The sequence below is a fragment of the Micromys minutus genome, assembly GCF_963924665.1.
Source record: "Micromys minutus genome assembly, chromosome: 13".
Lineage (NCBI taxonomy): Eukaryota > Metazoa > Chordata > Mammalia > Rodentia > Muridae > Micromys > Micromys minutus.
In genome coordinates, this window is record NC_137982.1 from 42,836,942 (window position 1) to 42,862,203 (window position 25,262).

Sequence of the window (25,262 nt, forward strand, 5' to 3'; positions counted from 1 at the left end):
ACTCTCAGCGGTCTTGTACGGCCACAGGAAGCCAAAAATTGCAAAGAAACCAGAAGAGCTGGCTACCTGAGAAAAACGCCACCTTCCCTCTGACTCTCCTTCCCTCTGAAAACGTTGTGGCTTCCTACTCTCTAGCTCACTGAGAGTAAGCAACCACACTTCTGTTTTGCAGTGTGTTTTAAGGGGAAAAGGGGGGGGGGGTAGCCAGGCCTGGTGGCACAGTGCATCTCTGTGAGTTCCTAGGGCAAGCCTGGTCTACAGAGAGAGTTCCAGGACGGCCAGAGTTGTCACACTGAGAGACCCTGTCTCAAAAAAGGGAAAACAAATTTAAACGAGGGGGAGGAGGGGATTTCAAAGTAAATGAATTAATAAAAAATAAAAGGTGGCCTCTTGTGCTAATAATACAGAAATACGCTGCTTAAGTAGTCACTACGAACCAGGTATGTTACATGCATCCATTCAACACCGTGGGTACTGTCCATGGTGCGGAGGTGACTGCTGAGCTTTTCTAAGGACGATGAATGGGGAAGATGCAAACTAAAGCACCGGGAGCAGAGGCAGTAATGAGGCCAATGTGTGGCAGGCTAGGAGGTCCCAATGGGAGCAGAGGGGAGAGGAGAGTGCCAGGGGCTGTCACAGCTCAGCCAGGAGCTAGTGAGTGAGTGACAGGGACTGAAGGACAGAGAGGACAAAGTACCAGCAGTTTGGGGCTCCAAGAACTTGAAGTCTCATTTGTCAATATTAAAATGCACTTTCTTAAAAAAAAAATAACACAAAACAACAACAACACCAAAAAAAAAAAAAAAAGAAAGAAAAGAAAAAGAAAAGAAAAGAAAAGAAAGAAAGTTAAGAAAAGAAAGAAACCACAGCCTGAGCCTGGGTGGCGGCTCAAGCCTTAGGAAGTTGAAGCAGGAGCATGGCTGTGAGTTTGAGGCCAGACTGGGTTATACTACACAGATCAAGGCAAGCTGGGTCTTCATAGTAAGACCCTATCTCCAACAAACTTACAAGTAAAGCCAACTCTGATTATGATTTGTCTGGAAAAGTAAGTGAGAGGTAGGTATCGGGGAATGGGATGGCTCATATCTATTAACCCAGGACTCAGGAGGCTGAGGCAGGGGCATTCTTACAGGTTCCAAGCCAGTGTGAGCTATAGCAAAGGAGAGGCATAGAGAAGAGGAGGGCAACGCCTACATTTATATGCATACATATGCATATATGAATATGTATGCAAAACAAATGAGTAATTGCTAGTATTGGGGAAAACAAATCAAATACTTCCATACACACACACAATCCTCACCTGTACCATCAATTTTTTGTGTATAAATTATGTCTTTTGACATATCAGAGTAGAAGATGGCACTATGTTGGGCATCAAAATCAATTCCAACAAAGAAGGAAGGACTCCCTGTGACGGGAACCATGACATCTTCCTGGGTGGAGAGGGTGACTGGGATCCCACGCACAGCCGTTTTCGACGAGAAGAGCAGGAAGTTCGTAACAGCTGTAGGAAGAGGAAGGACACAGAGAGTGAGCTAACAATGCTGCCCCTGCCCTGTTCTGGAGATGTCCATCGGTACACTAGAGCATCCTAAAATGTACCGATGGGAGGAACCACAGCTAAATGTAGAGTGAATAGAACTGGAAACCAGTCTAGTAGAAGAAGGGAAATATGTAAGTGGTGGTCACAAGTATTAAAGCCCTCTCTCTCTGTTATATACGTATCCACAAATATCACATAGTCACAGCACGGTCAGCTCTTCTTGTGTTTGCCATAGGTTCACTCCTGAGAGGGCAAAGACCAGAGGAGGAGTTCTAGCCCTGACTCCCAGAACCAGAGACAGACAGAGACACACAGAAACAGACACACAGAGACTGAGACACACAGAGAGATGAACAGAGAGATAGAGAGAGACAGATAGAGATGGTAGCAATTATGCAGATTATTTTAAAAGACATAAGGGAGAGGAGAGGAGATTGAAGAAATGAAAAAAATAGAGAATGATGTGCAAAAGCAAAGAAAACCAGGATGGCGTGTTAGAAAACTTAAAGACAATAGAAGCGCTTCCAAACTGAAAAGGCAAAAACTGAAGAAGCTTAAAATCAAATCATTAGCCAATGTTCTATTATTTTAAACACTAGATTCTTGGGGAAGTTAGCAACAGAGGCAGGAATATCTAGAGAGCAAGCATATGTCCAGAGGATGAAGACTCATGAATGGGGTCAACAGTATTATCGGGGTGCAGAGTCATCAGGAATAGATGAGCTGATAACCAAGAAAAAGGGCAGTCTCCAAGAGAACCAGGAGGAGGACAGGGAGGAAAGAGGAACTATTTTGGAAGATAAGGCCAGCTGATCTAGAAGTCAGTCATAGAAATGGGCAGCTTCCCATCCCATCATAATTAAGGCAAGCATGTAAAGTGGAGATAGTAAGGGTTTGGCAGAGCACAAGAGCCTGGTTCCAACCCTAGGACGGAGGAGGGGTGATGTGGAGAACCCCAAATGGTGGTACACAGCTGCAAGTTAGGTTGCTGAAGCAGGAAGACCATGAGTTCTAGGCCGGCCTAAAAAGAACAGTAGAAATAGAAAGTAGCTTAAACCTAATCATATAGACTCTATGAAAAGATCTTCAACCCTGAACAAGGAACAAAAGGAAATCTCAATCCTCCCATGGTTCTATATACAGAGAACACTGTACCCTTCTTATGGGGAAGAATTCAGTCAACAGAGCTAGCCCAGTGCAGAACCGGACAGTCTGGGCAGAAGCATGTGCGCAGAAACCATGTGATGTCCACCAGAAAGACAGTGAAGGTGGGATTTCTTACCAACACAGTGGTGTTCATCAGCATCCAATTCAAAGCCGAATTCACACTTGCACCGGTAGCCCAGGCCGCCGTTATCCGTCCTGTGACTGAGAACACAGATCTGCGCACAGCCCCCATTGTTGCTTCCGCATGGATTGGTGGCTGGAGAAAGCACAGAGACTAAGACACACTGAAGAAGAATGTGTGACGCAAACCACATACAACCAAGTGATTTACCCCTAAGACAGAATCTTTCCTGCTATATGGTTTTCCTACTACTTAGAGAATAGATGTTTTGCAAGTATGTTAGTGTTCTACCAATAGCTCTCAGAGAGAAGAACTACTATCCCAAAGTTGGTGTGTTACCAATGGCTCTTAGAGAGAAGAATTATTATCCCAGCAGGTTCTGAAAAGCTGCCAAGATTTGAGTGGTTGGGTAAAAGAGATCTGGTTCCAAACTGTGCTATGCATCTGTCACACAAGTTTACACCTTCAGATAGGCCACTGCAGCCTGTGCTCAAGGCAGCCAACACTAAGTTACGTTGTCTGCTTTATAAATGTTTTGTTTGTCCTGTATGGGTGTTTGCCTGTCTGTGCACCATGTGTGTGCAGTGCCCAAAGATGCCAAAAGAGGGCATCATATCCCCTCTTTACAGGATGTTGTGAGCCAACGTGTGGGTGTTAGTGCAGGACTCCTCACTTCATCTACTTTGTAAACCATCTTCAGAAACTTTGAATTACTCTTATTTTCTTTACTGTGTTGACTTGAGGGAATATTCTCCAGATATCATTCAGAGCCAAATGATGAAAGCAATATGGATGGCTGAATAGATTACAGTAGCTCTGAATTCAATTCAATTCTGATTCCAGAGACATCTGTTTTCAGACTAAGCATGCATTTTTTCTCAAGTGTATCGTATCAAATGTTAGCCATCTAAGTATATTTAGTGTATGATTTTGTTCTGACATGTGGCTTTTCTTTCCTTTTTCTAAGGTCGATTTAATTACTTGACAGTTGTTCTTCATTCTAAACAGATTCTTCAGTCAACATGAGAACTCTCTCAAAATTGTGATTTATCTTTCTACCAACAACAAGTGCTTCTTTTCATTGGTCCACAAATACAGAAAATAGCCAAATACAGTGCAAAATAAATATGTCCAAGTTCAAATACACATAAATCCTGCTCTAAAATAACGGTATCTAACCAAGATTCCTTCATGCATATTTCTAAGTCAGCACTATGCATTTTTCGTTACTATGGCTCTATAGTATATTCAGCTTCAGAGATACCTGCCTTGGCTGGGATTGAAGGCATTTGCAACCAGAGATTTAATTAGGGACTAGACAAACATACCAAACACATTTGGTCTATGCAGCCCTAATGCAAACCAAAGAACAAATGCAAACCATATCCTAACAAGTAGAAAACACACTTGACAGTAAGAAAAATGAGCTCTTATGTCACATGGAACCCCAATGTCCTCGTGTGTAGCAGGATAATGCTGCTCCCAGTGGAGGGTAAGTGGCTGGTATAGTCCATTTGCTACTAGAACGAAGCACCTGGCAGGCTCTGGCAGACAGCACGGGAGCCAAGGAGCATCCGTTCAAGGCATCTCTTTGACATTTGCGACTGCAATCCTAGAATAATCGACATTGATTTCCTCAAATGTTCATGATCTTGAGAAGGTTAGCACTCTCAACAACTGTGAATATACCCGCACAGCGACCAAGCCTCATGTGGTTCCTCGTTAGTTTCCATAACTACGAGAAACCCTTTCCTGTATCAAGTATGGTGAACACTGTCCAGAGACTCACCATTGGGCTGCCTGAGGGCATGGTAAACTGTCACTCCATGAGGCATCAAGGAAGTCTGGTAGTACACTTGAGGGTTGGTTTCTGTGAACTTGTTGGCTTTCATCACAGCCATCTTTGTCCAATCAGTAAAGAACACGTGTTCCTCAAATAAGCTTATTCCAAAGGGATGAGGGACCAGGGAGCCTCCATGAGCTACTGTCTTCCTGTTACAAAGGATACAAGCATGGGTCAGATCTCTGTTGCTCATTTTTATTAAGTGAAGAGGCAATTTGTCCAGCTGGATCTCTAAAAACCTAGATTAGATCCTGTTATAATATAGAACAAGTTGAAATAGACCTATTTGGGGATGCTTTTGAAATCCCTTCATATTATGTAGAATTATCTTTCTTAGACAAAGACAGCTGAGTGTTGACCATCAGGTGGAGGTTGTAGCTCAGAAGTAGGGTGATTCCCATTAGGTTAAGGTCCCAGTGCTACCAAGTCGAAGGAGAAGAGGAAGAGGAGGAAACCAGCCCTTCATCTTGTTCGACATTTGAGGGAGAAATTAGTTTTCTCACTTGGCATTCACACTTTTTGGGTTGCCCCACATAGAAGGCTAGGATGTGAGACGGTATTTTAAGGATCAGAAACCTGGTGGGTGATTCCCCAAGAGCAATATCCCATTGCACTTCAGCAACTAGGAGGCCAGACAACGGACCGCAGGTTCGTGCCTGATAAACCTGCAGTACTCCCACCCTGAGCTGCGGGATGAAACTATCCACAGATTGGAACTGTATCAGGAGCACAGTGGCCAGAACTGCTTAAATAGGAAAAATACAAGGCAGATGATACTGAGTAAAGGAAAGAAATAAAGAATGTGTATCACAGCTGACGTAAACAATCATTTGATTAGACACAGAGCTAGAGATATTCTCAAGGAGAAACTATTATCTGAGAAAAAAAGATGTTATCAAACCCTGAAAACAGTACACTGGGGCTCTTGAAAAAGATGAAAACAAAACGCAAAATAATAGTAATAAAAATAAGAAAATAAATGTTAGTGCTATCGGTTTATTTGTTGTTTTTGTTTTGAGGCAAGTTTATCTGTGTGTAGTCCTGGCTGTCCTGGAACTCACTCTGTAGACCAAGCTGGCCTCGAACTCAGAGATCCACCTGCCTCTGCCTCCTGGTGCTAGGAAAGAGCAGGTCACTGAGAGCACAAGTCAGTACAAAGATCTCATAAAATCACAAAGCTGATTGTAATTCTGGCCTTTCATATTTACAAAATTCCTCCCAACTTTATAAAGCCATTTAAAAAAAAGAAAAAACTCACCTTTGAATTCCATCATATGTTACAGTTTCAATGTAGTCATAACGAGAGTCCACCCAATAAACTCGCTTGGACACCAGATCCAGAGTTATCCCAGCAGGCCACCCCACTTTGGTCGTTACTAGGTCTTTCCGATTGCTGCCATCCATGAAGGCTCTCTCCACCTTGGGTTGCCCAGAGAGGCTTCCCCAATCTGAGAAAAACAAATAGCTACAAAAGAAGAGCAGAAGATGAAAGAATCTGTTCGTAAGTTCACCTCAGCCTCCTAAAACTCGCAAATGGGCGTCTAAAACATTCTCATTAGGCCTGAAGGGAGGCAGGCATTTGGTGTGCTGTGTTGGTTCACACTGATGATCAGCATGAGATCTACGCTCTGAAGGGAACAAGTGCTAAGAAAGTACTCACAACGGCCTGCCCTCTTTAACAGCCCTGTCGTCAGTTCATGTTCAAGGGATCCCCTTAACATAGGTAGAACATGCTCATATTGTGTTATAATAACAAAACAGAGCCCAGAGCTAGGCAACTGTGGTTAAATAGAAAGAAGACAAGTCACACCAACATGTCAGGTGCTTCCAGGACACTGATAGGTGTGCTTAGATTACATCTCCTCATATGGATTAAAATTTACTGATCTCTGTTAAAGCCTCTATGCTTAGGAACCGACTAAAGATGAGTTCAAGAGTACAAAACCTAAAGGAGCTCAAAATTACCCTCCAATGACTCCACCATGGGTTAGATATGTATAGAGAGGGATAGGTGTCACTTACCCCACAGTTGGATCAAGAGCAATTCCTCTAGGATGCCCCAAGTTTTCAGTTATGAGAGTAACACGCTGTTTTCCCTCCAAGTTAACCACATCAATGCGGTTGACCTTTGTCTCTACCAGATAAAGTTTATCATTAATCCAATCCACAGCCAGATTCTCTGGAGTATCCACAGAAACATTAAGAATTTCCTGGGTATTTAAGCCATTAATGTCAGTGGAAAACACCTGAAAGAAATAACACAATCACTATACTTCCTAATCCTGAGCATGAACCCGGTTTTCCGATAGATAGATAGATAGATAGATGGATGGATGGATGGATAGACAGATAAAACAAACAGAAGATAGATGATAGATAGATAGTTAGACAGACAGAAGATAGATAGAGATAGATAGATAGACAGATAAGACAGACAGAAGATAGATGATAGAATTACCTCAACCCTACAATATTTCCAGAAGAAAATGAATTTTGTTAAGAGTATATAAAGGGTAAACACATGGTTTTGTTTTGTTTATGATAACAGTAGTTTGTTTTGATTTTTAGTTTTATTCAAATAAGAATTGCTAATAATCAAAATTCTCAACTTTGTGTGTTATCCTTAATTAAAATTTTTTAAAAGTACACTTGGTTTCACATTAAAAGAAATGCAATAAGAATAAACAGAATAAACTCTTTAATAGTTTCTAAAATTTATGTTTCATAAATCTGAATCTATATTATATTCAAATTTCTAACAAAAATCAATCTTACTTCCTAAGTAAAACAATGTGATGAGATTTTGACTGTCACAAAAAACTGCCAGTTTTTTTTTTTTTTTTTTTTTTTTTTGCCCAACCTTCCATTACAATTCCATGTACAAATTAAGGTTTAAAAGATTCTGATTGTTATCATGCAAGTAAGAAGAGTATTTTTATATTTTAAATGATCAAGTTTCCAAAATGGCGACTATCTGGTTCTGAAAGTCTATGATTTCTTTTAATTAGGCTTTTGGACTCCTTTACGAATAAAATTAAAAATTGTTCAAGGCTAATCAAAATAATAGCTGTCTTTGTGTCACGGGTCACATGTAATAGTATAGCATGGAAAAGACACGGACTAACATAAAACATTTCAAGGGCTGTTTGTGTCAGAAAACAAAGGAACTTCCCCCTCTCTTCCCCCCAAAATGAAAAGCTATCAGCACTTGGTGCTTTTGGTTCCATTCGGACCATAAGCTATGCCCTTGAATCTTCTACTTACCTTCTCCTGCATGGGGTCTGTCCAAAACACTCTGCGCTTCTGATAGTGAAAATCCACCCCCATAACCAGTCCTCGGTTCTTAGACTCTGCTAGAATCCGGAAGTTTCTTCCATGAAGATCTCCTACTAGCAAATCCCGACCATCGGAGAAGAGAATGGAGGCCGTACTGACTGTGAGGGAGAAGGAAGGCAGCCAAAGCAGTGAGGAACAATTGGTGTCAACCTCTATGAATCCCATGAGACAAGCAGACAGCAACCCTTCTCCCAACCTTACAGGAGGTGAGCTGGCTCACAAAGATGCTTAACAAAGTGTTCCACATGAAGTGGGTTAGAGCAAAGCCCTCACGGTTGGTCCAGTGCAGTTAAGAAAAGAATACAGCACGTATATCTCTTGGCTTGGACAGCTTATAGTCACGTGTATGTTTGTGCTCTGTTAAATACAGATCGCATTTTAAAGACTCCAGGAACATACGGCTCCGGTGGATCCAAGTCTACACTACAGACTCTCAAGTACACAAGACATCGTGATGCAACCACTCAATGAATGTTATTAGTAGTGGCTAAAAATATGACGGACTGGTGTACAAAGTTATGTGCATGGGGGGAAGAGATGGCTCCATGGTTAAAAGCGCTGGGTTCTCTTCCAGAGGATGCAGGTTTGAAGAGCACCTTGTGATTTCTAGAACTCCAGTTCCAGGTTTTCAGACTCCCTCCTCTAGATGTCTTGGGTAGCAGACATACCACAGTTGCACAGACGCACAGACAAAACACTCAGACACATAAAAACTGTACATGCATTCAAAGCTGATGTGCTGTGCCTTAATATAAAAAACTAAGGAAGCGGTGCAGAGGTCCTCTCGTTGTACTCAGGAGGCAGCTGGGGCAGGAGGACTATCCAGTTGAAAGCTAGCATGGCCTACACAGTGAGTTCTAGGCCAGCATGAGCTACTGTGAGAAACTGTCTCATAAATCTTTCCAAAATAACAACCACCACCACCACCACCACCAAGGAAGTGTCTTAAAAATGCATGACATTAGCAAAATGCTCGTGTTTACTAATACATGGAACAATGGAGTTAAATATCTGTAACTGTACTTTTGCATTTTTAAATTCTCTAAGATTGAAATGAAGGAACAATTGCTTGAGGCAAAGGAAATATAAACCTTGGGAGATGGGATCAAGGATAGAAGGACATATTTATATATATACTTAATATGAATAGACTTAAATTTTTTTAACATGAAACTACTTGTATTTTCTTGTCTGGAGACAGGATCTCACAGAGTCCAGGTTGGCTCAGACTTACTACGGAGTTGAGGATGACCGTGAACTCCCACAGCCCACGTGCTAGGACTGTAACCATAGCCATCACTCCAAACTGACCATCAGCATAGTAGCTATTCAAAAATAAATAAATGTGGCTGTCAAAATCATCTGTACCTCAAAAGTTAGCATATGGGAAATACGCAAGAAGAAACAGAAAACAGGCTGTCTGTCCATATGGGTCACGTGAGGATGAATTTAAAAGCCAAGTGTAAACTGAGCTAAAGGCTGGCCACATGCCTCGGTGGAAGTAATAAAGAGGGAGGGAAGAAAGGAATAAAAATTTACACCCTGAAGTCCCGTATGACAAATAATTTCCATTGACTACCTAGAATTTGATGTTCACAAACATGTAAACTAAATTTACCATGTCCATTTTTGGAGCTTTCTAAATTACTTCTACAGATAATTTCAACACATTTGTAACAGGCAAATTAAAGGTTAAATATTTTTGCCAATCAACTGCAGCCATAAATCTTATTCTACAATAATTAGGTGAAGAAAGCCATTAAAAATGACTGAAACTCAGCCAGTCAGTGCACTCAGGAGGCAGAGGTAGGCTTAGCGTATTCCGGGAGTTCAAGGCCTGCCAGAACTTTTCTACCAAGTGAGTTCCAGGACAGCCAGGGCTACACACACACACACACACACACACACACACACACACACACACACACCCTGAAATTCAAAGGCAAACTGAAGGCTTGAGGCTCAGTACCTAGCACTGCAAAGGGAAGGCAAAGAAGAGAGAAATGTTAGGAATGTTCACCATTAATATGCAAATTGGTCCTTAACAATAATATGCAATTAAGGCTTATCTTTGCTTCCAGGCTGAAAGGCTACCTCCCCTCAGTGGTGAGAAAGCCTAGCCAGGGACATAAATACTGGTATTTCTTTTGCACCAGCTATGGAAAGAAGATTCTGGAAGCCTGCTGCTGTGCACTCACAGGAATCATTGGCTTTGCAATGCTGCCCGCGCTCCAGGATATAGCCTTCTTCACAGAGGCACTGGTGCCGGCCCTGTCGGTTTTCACACTTCTGGTCACAGATCCCCCATATCTGGCAGTCGTCGAAATCTACCACGTGAGAGAAACACATCGGTAATCATGTTCGTCCACATTCCCTGGGGATTCCCAGACAGAAATACTGGATGCTATGTCCAGAAGCATGATTATGTCCTTGTGCAGAAGTGTACCTAAGACAGGTATTTCCATCAAGGGGAAAGCCCAAGAACACTCCCCAGGAAGGCTCACTTTCACGGTGGTTCATGGCACTGTACCCACAGACACATGTCACTATGTCTCACTGTTAGTACTAATTAACACTTTACAAGATGCATGAGTTTTGGCACAAATGTGTCCCCTTGTGCCTATGCTTTTCCAATACTAGCCATGTGTCCCCTAGTTATCGAAACATATTGAAGCCTGGTCCGCCACACTTGAAGTCCTCGATATCTACATGTGACTACTGAATTCAAGAAAAGTGAAGCTATGGGAATATTTACATATTGATCATACTTCCTTATTTGTTTGTTTATTTAATTTGGGTTTGTTGGAGACAAAGTCTCTATGTAGGGTTAGGGTATGTGTGTGAAAGTCAGGAGACACCTTGTGAGTTGGTGCTTAAATTATACCATGTAAATCCTTGGGATTGAACTCAGGTCATCAGGCTTGGAGGCAATCACTTTTACCCACTGAGCCCTCTCACAGGCCCACCATCTGATTCTGGGTCTGGAGTCTCTCAGCAGCAGGAATATGAAAGGCAAACAGAAGAAACTGGACATCAGAGGCCCAAATGCCCTTCCTATCACCTTGCTCTGAATACCTTTCAGATTTGAATAAATGTGTCATATTACTGCCATTTCCAATAACTGCATACCATGTCCTTTGCCAGTACTGGTCAAGATAGGACTACACATAAGACCGTGACTCAAAAGAAACCACAACCAGAAAGATTGTTAGATCCCTAAGGGTGAAAAATGAAGGCTAATTAAACATCTATCATCAGTTGAGTAAGATATGAAAACAAAAGTGGAACGGGGGACTTTCACGAAACTAGGCACACCGTGGAAACGGCCCAAATGAAACACAGCCTACACATTTTTCTTTCACACCCATCTATGCCTTTTCCTTTCTCATTCTCTGGCCCCCACTCCTATGAACAAATACCTAGTTGACAAAATTCAGACACTGCTTTTGGGCAGAGATCACCTAAGATGCCTCCTTGCCTGGCTGTGTGAAACATTGTGTGCTGAATGATCTCCCCACCCTGACCCTGCCGCACAATGTCATTCTGTCAACAAACATCGTGTCTTGTCAGTCAGAAACAATGAGCCCAATAACTGGCCCCTGCAAGTCACAGAAACTCCACTGTCAGGTCAAAACTTCCGAGGACCAATGAATGGTGGAAAGACACCAGATTCCATGTCCAGATTGCTCCGTTTTATTCTTGATTTACCACCAAGGTGTATAATGGAGAGACACGTTCAGGAAGGCACCCTGCACCTCAAGTCTGTGTAAGGAGTCAGCCAGTCAGCCAAGCAGAGGGTGAAACCAGGCAGAGGATTTATTGAGTTGAAATGCTTGAGAGAGCAAACCAAAACAATTCTCCTGAAATCTCAACTCAGCTTACACAAGCGTCTATCTGGTTTCATAAAGTCCTGTGTTTAAACTAGAGCTCTCTTCTCTTCACACAGATTTAAAAACAAAAAAGAAAAAAAGAAAAAAAACGGTCATCTTTGAAACAAATGGCCTCCAAAGTAAATTATGCACTCTTGAATTTTTGACAGGGGAGGTCACAGAAGAGACCTCTGCAGGTGGCAGGGGGCCTTCCAGTCACAAAGGCCCTCCAACGTAGACTTTTGAGCTTATCTCTAAATGAGGCTGTCTGTATGAATGTCCCAGAAAGAGCTAGGGGATGGGGGTGGGGCGACTGGAAGGGTGTCCGCTGAAATTTAAAACAGGTCCGATGGTCAATCACCGCGGCTCCTTTTGTGCATCGGACTGAATGTGTTTGGTAAACCCTAAAAACAACTGGAGGCTCCCTTAGTCTGGTTTTCCGAATCACATCATCGAACTCAAAACACCTTGCGAAGTTAAAAAAAAAAATGTCTCTGACGTTTAAGAAGCTCCTGTAGAGACAAGCCTCAGTTCAGAGTTGTACATTGGAAGGACAGGAAATGTGCTATGCTGAGTGGGAGAAAAGGCACAGGAACAGGTTATGGACGGCACAGAACAGGGCACACTGTAAATGCCAGTCACTCTTGCTGAAAAGACTTCATGGCTTATCTAGTTTCTGCAGCAAGACTGCTGACGCTCCACCCCCACCCCCTCACAACCTCTACACCCCACAACCCCCACATCCTACTATCCCCACCCCCATGATCCCCACATCCACAATCCCTACCCCCCACAACCCCATCCCTACGATCCCCAACCCTCACAATCCCCACAATCCCCACCCCCCACAATTCCCACCTCTTATAAGCCCCACCCCCACAATCCTCACCCCACTGCTTGCATGGGGGATTGTGAAAGAAAAAAAAAAAAAAAGGAGAGCTGATGTAATACTGAGAGCAAGGCTTCTGGTATTTCTCCTGGAATTCCTTTTCTACGGAGAGAAAAGGGAAATGCCTAGAGGGAAAGCCTGGGAATGGGATTGGCAGCACGCTGGCACCCAGGGGAGCAGAGCCGCCTGACCCGGGCCAAAGACAAAGGGGTAGCCTCACCCCACAAATGAACACCGCCCCTAGGAAAACAAGCCACTCACAGAGGGATGCCAGGGGACAGGGGCAGGGCTTCCAGAGTTAAATGGAAAAGTCCACCTGCCAGATGAGGATGCGCCAGTGTGGGCGGTTTAATCCTTGACTGCACCCCAGTTCACTGAGAATAAACGGGGAACTCGGAGAACAGTTCAGCTACAAAACATCTTCACACTATTAAAAACCTGGATCACTGCTTATAATAGTTTCGACTTTTCTCAGCCTCGGGGTGACAGGCATGAACCACAGGGTCTTCTGTAGACCAGGCTAGCCTAACTCACTATCCAGCTAAATCTTGATCTTCATCCCCTTTCCTAAGTGCTCAGCGTGAGACACCGGGAGACCCATTTGATTTTGATATTTAAGACTAAATAACTATAGTTACTTAAGAGAGATAGGCATTTAAGGTTTTAAATATCAGGGCTATATCCTAAAATTGGACATATATGGTAGTGCATGCCTATAATCTAAGAACTTGGTAGGCAGAGGCAAAGAAGAGGAAGGGGGGCACAGGAAAAACACTGCATTCCTTCCATTATCGCAGGAATAACTTCCTTGGATTATTTTACTGAATATAAAATGACAGCAAACCTTGCTATTATAATTTCTCAAGATTCCAAGTTAGTGAGCAGAAAAACAGCCCGGGTGATTGTCACACAAACCTGGCGTCATGAGTTCAATCCCCAAACCTTCATAACCACAAAATTATGCTCCGCCCTCCACATGTGTCCTGTAGCATACCCTCTGCCCCACCAACACACTAACATTAAACAATGGTTTTAAGATATTTTCTTAATACAAAACCTAATTTCACTTTTATACTGCCCTGTCATGAAATTTGATTTAAAAAAATTTTTCTTCAGGTTGAATTTGCAAATGTATCCAAATGGCCTTCTGTCTATAGGCAGTTACTAAGGTCAACTATATTTAAAAATGTGTAGCTATGTTTGAGACTGATGCTGATAATAAAAACTGAATAACTTCGTTAGGTTTATCCAAATTTAGTATGTTTAGAATGTTTTTCAGAATACTTTCCTAAAAGAGGTGTGTGTGTGTGTGTGTGTGTGTGTGTGTGTGTGTGTGTGTGTGTAATGCACATGCCATAGGTCAGAGGACAGCCTGCAAGTGTTGAATCTCCTCTTCCACCACATGATCTGGGAACTGAACTTAGCAGCAAGCACTCCAACCTGATGAACGTCAGTCCTTTAAAAGATTTCCTTGTGTCTGTTTTCAGAGTTTAAAATACAGCATGGCTCTCCACCCCAGCTTATGTTAATATGCAAGTATGGGAATGGGTTTGAAAGCCTATGAAAAGGAGACCATGAAAGGGGGGAAAGGGGTGTTATTGTAGAAGGGTAGGCGTGAAAGAGAGCAGTAAGCAGTCAGAGAGAGAGAGAGGGAGGTATTGTGGAGGGGAATCAACAAAAACACATTTTGTCTGATAAACGCTACACAACCCCACACTGTTTATGCTAAGTAAAAAGCAAGAGAGATACTGACCCAGGATTGCTCCTGACTAACAGAACTTCAGGAACAAAAATGAAGAAGAGACTGAAGTTCAGTGACTGGCCCAAGTTGAGATTCATCTCATGGTGGGGGCACCAAGGTCTGACACTATTACTGATGCTATGGTGTGCTTACAGACGGGAGCCTGGCATGGCTGTCCTCTGAGAGGCCCTTCCAGCAGCTGACAGATGCAGACACTTACACCCAATCATTAGACTAAAGTCAGGGACCCCTATGATTGATTTAGGGCAAGGACTAAAGAAGCTGAAGGGGAGAGGGGGCCCCAGAAGAAGATCAGCAGTCTCAACTAGCCCAGATGCCAGGGAACGCCCAGAGAGTGAGCATACACAGGCCAGTTTGAGGCCCCTGGCACATATACAGCAGAGGTCTGCCTGGTCAGGCCTCAGTGGGAGAAGATATGCTCAATCCTTGAGAGACTGGAGGCCTCAGGGAAGGGGGAGGCTGGGGGAGGGGGAAGCACCCTCTCATAGGCAAGGGGGAGGATGGAGGAAAGGGATGAGGAACTGTGGGAGGGAGGCCCGAGGGGGGAGGGCAATGACTGGACTGTAAATAAATAAAATAATTAAAAAATAAAAGACAGCCAGCAGCCAGATCCTCTAAATATTTCAAAAGGAAGCAAGTCAAGGGTGAACAGGTCTCACTGGTCAACTCCATGCTCTTGTTTGTCACCTCACAAAAGCCTCAGGGCTGGAACCTCTGATGAAACCTTCCAAGCTGACACTTACCAATGCAAGTACGGCTGTCATTGCTGTTGATGATGTGACTTGGGGGGCAGAAGCATTCTCCTCCAAATGGCGTCTGATAGCATTGGTACTCACAACTTAAGATAGAGCAGAGAACCGTATCTAAACAGAAGAAAACAAACTTAATTGGATGGACTCTGGACAGGACTGGTTTACCTAATAATTTCCAAAAAGGAAAAACCCAATGAGAATGCAGTACAGCAGGAAAACCTGCCACCTCCTCTGATACTATGTTGCAATGCTTTATTTATGTGTCTTAAACCTCTTTTCCTTTACTGTTACACATGGGTATGAAAGGCTATTCACTCCATTTGTGAACAATCAGGGTCATAAGCTTTGGTAGTTCTGACTGTGGCTGGCTTCCAATAGCAGGCTTTCAGGAGATTAGTTTTTGTTTGTTTTTTCTATTAATATCTCTTTTCTAAACTTCGATTACATATCATTTGTTTATTCCAAAGCTGCTATACTAAATCTTTCCAAATTGAACGGAAGGACAAGAGGGGGAAATCCTTGGAGTTAGAACTATGAGTGCTCATCTGTGAAATTACCAATTGAGTTAGTGTCCAATTGATGAGACTCAAAAAGTTCAAAATTGTCCCCTTTGAGATGTGAAATGTTCTCAGAATCGGGTTGACTAGAGGAAGGGAGAAAAAAAGGGTGCCTATATACCAAATAGCTATTTAGAATAGCCAATAATAGCTAGTTCATTACCTATTCTAAGAACCACAGGAAAACAACATACACACCCTAGGAATCAGAAGCTTGCCTTAATATATCCAAATAAGACCAGTATAAAATAAGACATCAAATATAGGTAACGGCAGATGGCAAAGTTCAGTGGGTAAACTCCCATGTTAAAGGCTTCATAATTGATAGTAGAACAACTTTTCCTATTGGCATGTACTTTTGTTCCACTCTGGCCTCGCCCAAATGACATGCTGCGGTCAATACATTAGCAAACATGATGCTTGCAGAGACTTAAAATTGTCCAAATGGTCTACTCTGTGGGTTAGCATGAAATGCCACCAGTGGGCAAGAACTGCCGTGAGACATAATGTTTGTCAACAAAGCGACTAAACTGAGGTATCTTGTGCAAATGCCAACTGATGCTCTCTGCATTGAAGAACCTGTCTAATCAGGAAGCACCCACGTGCAGTCCCCACACTCACTACAGTATCTTCCACTTGTGGCGTTGTTCTCGTCCTGCCCTTCTGGACAATCGGGAACTCCATCACAAACTTTATCAACCGGGATGCATCGGCCAGACCCAGGACACGCCCATTCTCTGGGGTAACAAGTATGATGACGCTGGTTACTCTCTGAAAGGGAAGGAAAGAGAGTGCTGGGCCACCCATGGTTATAAGAAGATAGGAGCCAGGTGAGAAACAAAAATCCAAACAACCTAATGGTTGCAAAAAAGGCTACCACCAAGCCTTTTTATTGAGATCCTATATGCTCAAATGCCACAGTTTTCTGAATGTGGCAGCCAACAACCACTGATAACCAGGTTATCAAAAGTGGTGTACCTCTGGAATACCAAAGCCTAAAACCAATGGATGCTCCCAGGATCAGAAGAGTCGCCCTTCTGTCTGGACCTGAGCAGTGAGAGGCACCTGCTATACAGAGTGGACATTAGGTATCCGAAGACTGCTGGAAGGACCGCAAGTGACAGCAGCAGAGCGCATGCTGGGGCAGTGTCCTACCCAAATGACAGTTGGATAGGAAGCCGCCTGTACCTGCCCGTCCTGAGTTCGATCCCAGGGCTCCCATTGTGCCCCAACCTTCAGTGACTCAGACTCGAAATTCCCAAGCTACCACAAGCTAAGGCATTTTTAAAGGCTCTAAACACTGCCTTTTCCCTCTTTCCCCTGGCTTAGGACTTTTACAACAAGTAGCCTTGAAGGAAAAGAAAACGTGGGGCTGGAGCCATGACTCAGTGGCTGCTCTTCCAGAGGTCATGAGTTCAATTCCCGGGAGCCACATGGTGGCTCGCAACCATGTATAATGGGATCTAATGCCCTCTTCTGTCAGATGTACAGGAAGACGGAGCATTCGTATACATAAGTAAATAAATGTTTAAAAAAGAAAAGAAAGACATTGTCCTTAATGATGGGAAGAAGAGGGTTAGTTAGTTGATGTTACAGCTAGGTTCTAGCGGGGTCGCCTCCTTTCAATCTCTGAGGGAGGAACATTAATTGTAGGTAGGAATCTCGTCTACTGCTTACCACATCCATCTTCATCACCAGAATCCTGGCAGTCGTCATCTCCGTCACAAACCCAGTTCTGGTTAATGCACTGGCCATTGGAGCAAGTGAACTGGTGGCCTCCGCAGGTGTCATAGTCTGGAAGAGAGCAGCAGAGCACTGTAGGTGGCGGCATTGTTTCCCTAATTGGTTCTTGATTGTGTCAATCAAAAAGGCAGAAGCCAATCACTGGGCGAAGGGGAAAAGGTGGGACTTCCGAGTCCCAAGAGGAAGAAGAAGGGATGAGAACAAGGATTCAGAGCAGGCGGTGGAGCAGAGGAAGCGACGTACATGTAGGTCTGGGGCACCGATAGTTTACAGCCTCTGTCAGCAGCCGAGACCAAGGAGGACGAGGCAGGATATTCTTCGCCCAGCCATTGAGTTATCTGGTTAATTTTAAAATATTAAGGCTGTCTAGTGTTTTCCGTCCGCAGCGACTAAGATGGGCAGGAGTAGGGAAAAGCGTCGGCTGGTAATTGGCAGAGCTGAGTGAGGCAGGCGCTGCTGATCACAGAACCTGGCCGTGTTTTTCAAATTACACATAACAGAGCACTACAGAGGCACAATCCCTGGGGGAAATCAAAGTGTTCCTTCTGCCTGCATTGCACTCCTAGGAACTAAAGTGTCTGCATCAGTTTGAGCATCAGTATCTTGACAAACGTGAAGAAGAAAAGGAAGAGGAGGTAAGAAAGGAAGAGAAAAAAAAGGAAGAAAAAGAAGAAGCATTGTTAACTGTCATCTGTACCAAAACACTCATGATGCCTGGAACTTTTTAATTCAGTCACTGAAACAATGTCCCAGGTCCAAAGACCTAGATCCCAGAAAAACCGGGAGATGGGGCACCAACCAATCAAAGCAGAAGAGAGATTCTAGAAGGCAAATGGCCCCAGGAAGCTGGTGAGTCATGGGAGCTGATAAATCTCTTATCGTGGTGTTTTCTAGCTTTATAATATCCCAGGAAAGGAAGTTCGGAGTACAGCCATCACACAGACCTCTTTCTTGGGTCAGATGGAAAGATGTGAACAGTGCAAGTCATTCACAGCAACCTTCCTGGCCTTCTCGTTCTAATGCAATAGAACAGTGTTAGCAGGAAGCTCCTTTCCCTCAAGTTCCATCAAAATCAGAGTCTTCACCGTGAGGGGGTAGTTCACACCCTTAATCCCAGCACTCAGGAGGCAGAGGCAGGTGGATCTCTGAGTTAGAGGCCAGCCTGAGCTACAGAGTGAGTGTCAGGACTACACAGAGAAACCCTGCCTCTAAAAAATAGAAGAAGATCAGAGCCCCGAGACATATTGTGACGCCGTTACAAAGGATGTAGGGAAGAATGCAAGCTGACTAGTGACTCTTCACCTCTAAGATTCCTGGAGGGTAAAGGATCAAAGGTCAAGCAAGACTAATAAGGTTGGAGCACTTTTGGCTTCTTCTGCCAAACAGAGGCTTCTTTGAGACCAAAATAAGTGGTATGTTAGCTTTGGGGAGAGGAAAAGGTACCCCCGATCACATGACCCAGCACAAGGAAAATCACCGTACTGCAGTTATGCTCGTCACTGCTGTCTTCACAGTCATTGTCGTGGTCACAGACATAGGCACGAAGGATGCATTCTCCACTGCCACATTGAAATTCTTTCTGCGAACACAGTGCAGCTGGGAATGAGAAAGGAAATGAGATCATTTCAATTCAGGTATCACCACATCGAATTGCATCGGAAGATCCTACCTCATATTTTAAAAATGACTTATTAGGCAGCTAATAAGTTAGCTAATACAACCAGTCCTTGGGGAATAGAAAGGACTCAATTTGTAGCTTCTACCAAAATCAGTGGTGTAAATACTCCCAGGGGTGGTTGATGCCAAACAACTGATAATGGATTAGGTGGACACAGGCTTGGGAAGAGATGTACACATTTGTTCCTTTCAAGTCAGTATAAGCCTGCCTCAGCTAGCCACCACCCCTTAAGTGGATATGACCTACTGCAGTTAGTCTCGTCAGATGAATCCCTGCAGTCGACTTTGTGGTCACACTTCTGACTCGTGTTATAGCAGGCTCCGTTGGCACAAGTAAGTTGGTCACATGTTGGATAATCTGTTTAAGGAAAAGAATAGCAGGCAACCCTTAAATAAAGGCATCCTTGTAATGAACATTTCCTGAGACAATGCCATATGCTGGGCACCGAATATGAGATGGTCCCTGAGGAGACAGAGTGAGGCAAAGATGCATTAACCAAATAATGACACACACAGTAAGTTACATGTGAATATGAAGATCTCCAAAACTTCACCAAAGGAAGATATGGGAGCCAAGAGACCCTAAGATAGCTTTGGAGATAAAGGCTGAAGAATTAGAGAAATAAATAATGATTCAAAATGGAACTTCCTCTTATACAATACAAATCACATTCTAGAAACTCATGAACTTACATATCTTCTGGGAAATGAAGATTCACGTCTATCATTGGAGTGATGGGAACAAGCCTAAATGTCAGACCTTGGCCAAGGGCAGAGAAAATAGCCAGTGGGTATTTACTCAACATGCTTACACTTTGACGTGTATGAATAACTACCACAGGGCGTAGCGGGTCCTAAGAAAATAATGTCCAGTAAACCGCTTTGAAAACTGTAATTGCTACCCAAGGTGCACAATCTGTACCTATCCTTCCATATAACTCACATATCTTTAGATTGCTTATGATTCCTCATATAATGCAAATGCCTGCAAACACATGTCACTCGGTTATTTACAGTGACAACAAAGGGAATGTCTCTACCTTCAGTACAGATGTCTTCCATCTTCAAGTTACCCGAATTCATAAATGTGAATACACACACAAACACCTCAAGATTTACTAGATGCTTAATGTGGTTTTCTGGGTCACAGAAGAAAATCAGAATGTCCAATAAAGGGAGGGCATGATGTAAGTCTGAACATGTATCCTTTATGATACATCTGAGTGTCTGTTTTGCTCCTCACATAATGAAACCCTTTTGCTCACGGATCCTGCCCTACTTACAGAATCTTGGCATCAGGAACTAGAACAACATTCAGTGTAATGGAAAAAAATGTTTAATATTAAACAGAAAAGGTAGCTCAGAACTGTAAATTCAGAGATCTGAGGCAAGTGGATTATTAGAAGTTAAAGAAAGCCTGACCTACATAATAAGTTCTAGGCCAGCCTGAGACACATCGTGAAACTCTACTCAAAAGACGGGAGGTGGAGCTGGAGAGACGCCTCAGTAGTTTAGAGTTTGTCCAGAGATCCTGAGTTCGGTTCCCAGCAACTGCCTAGTAGTGGCTCATGACCATCCATAATGGTATCTGATTCCCTCTTCTGGTGTGTATGAAGATAGAGTGTGTGTGTGTGTGTGTGTGTGTGTGTGTGAGAGAGAGAGAGAGAGAGAGAGAGAGAGAGAGAGAGAGAGAATTTGAGTTACCACAGCCAGCTATGGAGTTTAAATGTTGTTTTGTTTCTGCTTTACTCTATTATTGTTTGTTTCATTTTGTGGTAGAGTCTTGCTATGTAGCCCAGGCTAGCCTGCCCTCAACTCATGATCCTCCTGCTTCAGCTGCCCTAGTGTTGGGATAGTAGGCATGTAGCATAACATGTTTATATAGTCCTTCACACCAGTGTGGTCTCCTGTTTGGTCTGTTGTCTTTCTCACTGAGGATTATTTTCCTGGTGATTCTCTGGGTGTCTTCAGATCTATTTTTAACCAAGGAAAAGGCAAATCTCAAAGTAAGGATAGCACATCCCCAGGCTGAAGCTAAACTTGAGGTTTTACAAGCTTACTAAGACATGCCACATAAAAGCTATGGTACAGAATGCTTACTAAACTGCATTCATCTCGTCCCAGTGTTAAAGATAAGCTTTCAAATAACCTTCTCCCAGTTTACATCCTTAGCTTCCAGCAGTTCAAAGTAGGCGGGTAAGTGTCCTTGCAGCCACTCAGTCACATGACTTCACAGAAGGCTCTTTACTAAGGGCCTTAGTGGCTTCGACGTACAATGAAAGTGTCCTGGATGCCAGCAGCTCACTGAAGTGAACAACCATGCCCTTCATACTTTATATGGGAAATGGACAGCCACAGGGGACACTTTTTGTGCTCTAGGGAAGACTAGGAAAGGAAGCCTTTATAAGAAGGAAGATTCCCCACCCCACCCCCACCCCCATGCAACAAGTGTCTTGGTGACTGCCATGTGTACCCGCAACTTGTAATGAGCATCTTGGGGCCCAAGAGCTACAAGGATCCACAAACTCTTAAAAAGGTGTAGTCCACCAATATGTTACCAGAAATAACATACTGGTGGAACAAAGACCAAAGTACCCACCACTCATGGTCATGTCTGGCACACAATGTATGAGTGTATTGCTTTGAAAAAGTATTGTAAAAGCAAACAAACAAAAGGGAGGGAGCTTGAAAAGATGGCTCCACAGTTAAGAGCACTCACTGGCTGTTCTCAATACCCAACACCAACTTGAATATCAACATGGCAGCTCCCAACTGTCTAGAACTCCAGTGGCAGGGCATCTAATAGCCTCGGCACAGACATGCGTGCGGGCAAACACCAATGCACATAAGATAAAAATAAAATGTTAAAGGAACAGTAAAAAAGTTGGAGAACATGGTGGACCTTTGTCCAAAAGAATAAAGGAAAACAATGGGAGTGGCTACTTCTGAAAACCGTAAGACTAAGCATCAAAATACAAGGCATTTTAAAAGAGCTAAGTAAAATTTTAAATTCATTCTGAACGTTATTTTACAATAGCCCCAAACTGAATTCATCCTTAGACCAGTCCTCCCCTTTCCTTATGGGGATGCTACGCTTTGCAAAAGTACGTTTAATGGGCTACACAACTCTGTTTATTAGTTCTGACTTTCAGAGATGTACAAGGCCAAGTGAGATCCTCACTCAATTCCCTCCCCCTCACCCATGCCACACCATGTGCCAGATAGTTCCAGGAGTCAACGTGTTATCTAGCCTTCTAAGAGCAGCATCAAGCTGAGAAAGCCAGCCCTTTGCCACATATAAGCCACCTGTCAGGGGAAAAATGTATTTGGGTTTGGTCTGTGGCTACCACATGTAAGGGGGCTGTTATGGCTAGGAAGGATCTGGAATCAATGTACTAGGCAGGGCTCTTGTTTTCACCAGCCATAAAACTTAAAGAATCATCTTCTGACAAGCATCTTCTGATCAGCATCCTCTGACAAGGCTCTTTTCCAGCAGCTAAAAGGGCCAGCTTGATGCCATCAGGTTGCTATCAGGATAGCCAGAGGTCAGCTCTCCCAATGAGGGGCAAACAGCTGTTGTCGTCATCTATACTAATAATGAATGTCTCTCAAACAAAAGAGGACAGGTCCCAACTCCAAATCCTGCACACCTTCTGGCCTTTTTGTATGTAGATAATTTGTGGTGCATTCCCCCTCGGATATCCACCCATAAACAGTTCCAAATTCCCCTTGCTGGAAATGTTAAGGAGTTTCAAGTTAATCTAGGTCCAGGAAGTCATAATCGGGTGAATTTCCCATTTGGGCAATACATTTGGCAAGCCTGCACCTAACCTTACACTGTTTTAACCACGGAGCAAAGCCACCCAATGACCATGGTGCCCTGCAGAATTGCCAAGTGAAATGTGAAGGAGCAAGAAACACCTCAGATCACCAGCTGTTTCCTGAGCCTTGTTCGGGGCCAATTAACTAAGGCAGGATTGTTACACTTCCTCACACCACACAAGGCTCCTTCTGTTTCCTCCTATCCCAATGAAGTGACTTGTTCCCACAAATCGACATATGCCACAACACGCACACATACATTTGTTTGTGCAAGAAATGTTCATGCTATAGTTCTATTTACATAAGCAAAGAGGCTCGATAGTACCCGAAGAGGCAGGCAGATCTAGGAAGCCATCGTGGTCTATTTAGATGCAGGACAGCCAGGACTAAAAAGTAAAGCAAACCTATCCCAAACAAAACAAGAATCAAGGAGGAAGCCATCTGAATACAGCCAAGTATCTGAACCTCTAAGAACAGTCTTTTACCCCTGAGAAGACACAGCTCTAAGTCTCCAGTCTTCATGATCAGAATCCTACCAAAACAGGGCTTTAGACCCTGGGTCTGGGATGCAGAGGCAGGTGGGGGAGTTGAGGCCAGTCTGTTCCACTTAGTGAATTTCAGGCCAACCAAGGCACAAGAGAAAACCTGTGGAAAGAGAAAAGGAAGGGAAGGGAGAGATGGAGGGAGGACAGTAGAGAAAACTAATTATAAAGAGAAGGCATCGTCCGTGCATTACGAGAAAACTAAAGCTCATTGGGAAATGGTAACCCACCCTTTAATACCAGCACTCAGAAGGCAATGGCTCAGAGTTCTGTCAGCCACCTTGGTCTACAGAGTTCCAGGACAGCCAGGACTATAGACAAGGAAAAGAGAAGGAGGAAAGAGGGAGGGAAGGGGGAAAGAGAGCGAGCGAGTGAGCTAAAGGCCAAAATCACAGACAGAGTAAATAAGTTACTGATCCACAAGTCCAGCCAGATACGTGGACTTCCAAGATCTTAAAGTCATTCTTTTACTTAATGTCTTGGACTCTGCTCTTGTCAGGCTGATTGGAGGGATGCAATGATTACCAGAAAAAGTTTACTGGTTTGGCTGGTAAATTCAACCCATAAGGCTAAATAAGCAAATATCATTATCAACAACAATATATCAAAAACTAGGTCCCAAAAACAGGTAAAGTATTAACAGACATGGATATTCCCACTCCCAGGAGTGAACACCTTTTTCCAAGACATTGAAGAATGTCAGATAATTGGTAAACTGGACAGCCAGAACTCAAATTTCAAGTAGTCTGGTTCACAAGGGTTCCAAGTCCATGAGTAAAAGAGGGGAAAAAATTACAAAAGAAGGATCAAGAATGGAGTAGCTATAAAAAAAAAATTCAGATCCCAATACTCAGCAGGATGCAAGTTCAAGGCCAGTCTAGTTTACAAAGTGAATTCCAGATTAGCCTGGAGTCAGACAGGGAAGTGGGGGATGGGGAGGAATGAAGAAAAAACAACTCATGGCAATGAAGTTTCTTCCTCTTAACTTCCCAGAAAGTTGAAGCCAACTGTAAGTCTTTAACCACATAGCATGTTCTATAAAAAGGTCTGCTTGATACGTAAAGCAGGATTGAAAGCCCCCCCCCCAATTCCCATCTAGGATCTAGATGCATACCATATAGTGTGCAGTGACCTGATTAGACTCAGGAATGTGCCTGAGAAGAAGTCCTCCTTCCACCTTCGCAGACAAACCTGCAACACAAGCTCTAGTACAAGAGTAAACAGCCAGTGCAAAAGAACAAACTCCCCTCCCAGGACACGTGCGCAGTATTAATGTGGAACAGCAGCAGTGTTCCAATACGGGAGCTATGGGGCTGCGTGTTGTCAAAAATCAACCCACACCTTGGTCCTATTCCTAGTTCCTTCTCACGCTAATTTTCAGTGGCCAGCTGCACCTCGGAATTGTAAAACTAATACAATAAAGAATAATTATGGGCTGGAGATATGGCTCAGCAGTTAAGAGCACTGACTGCTCTTTAAGAGGTCCTGAGTTCAATTCCCAGCAACCACACGGTGGCTCACAACCGTCTATAATGGGATCTTATGCCCTCTTCTGCTGTGTCTGAAGACAGACAGCTACAGTGTACTTACATACATAAAATAAATGATTCTTTAAAAAAAAAAAAGAATAATTATT

General features: G+C 43.4%; 1 protein-coding gene across 2 annotated transcripts in view; it reads right to left on the reverse strand.

Annotated features, from left to right (window-relative positions):
• LRP2 (LDL receptor related protein 2) overlaps positions 1–25,262 on the reverse strand; it is a gene marked incomplete at both ends in the record, with an annotated part of 151,842 nt that overhangs the window by 86,757 nt on the left and 39,823 nt on the right. For both annotated transcript variants that reach the window (XM_080927260.1, XM_080927261.1), the window contains 12 exons: positions 1,304–1,507; positions 2,829–2,969; positions 4,624–4,826; positions 5,936–6,142; positions 6,700–6,923; positions 7,942–8,111; positions 10,212–10,340; positions 15,277–15,396; positions 16,464–16,613; positions 17,520–17,636; positions 19,068–19,181; positions 19,510–19,620. In XM_080927260.1, the coding sequence (XP_080783386.1) occupies positions 1,304–1,507; positions 2,829–2,969; positions 4,624–4,826; positions 5,936–6,142; positions 6,700–6,923; positions 7,942–8,111; positions 10,212–10,340; positions 15,277–15,396; positions 16,464–16,613; positions 17,520–17,636; positions 19,068–19,181; positions 19,510–19,620 (1,890 nt within the window). The remainder of the gene's footprint in view (positions 1–1,303; positions 1,508–2,828; positions 2,970–4,623; positions 4,827–5,935; positions 6,143–6,699; positions 6,924–7,941; positions 8,112–10,211; positions 10,341–15,276; positions 15,397–16,463; positions 16,614–17,519; positions 17,637–19,067; positions 19,182–19,509; positions 19,621–25,262) is intronic.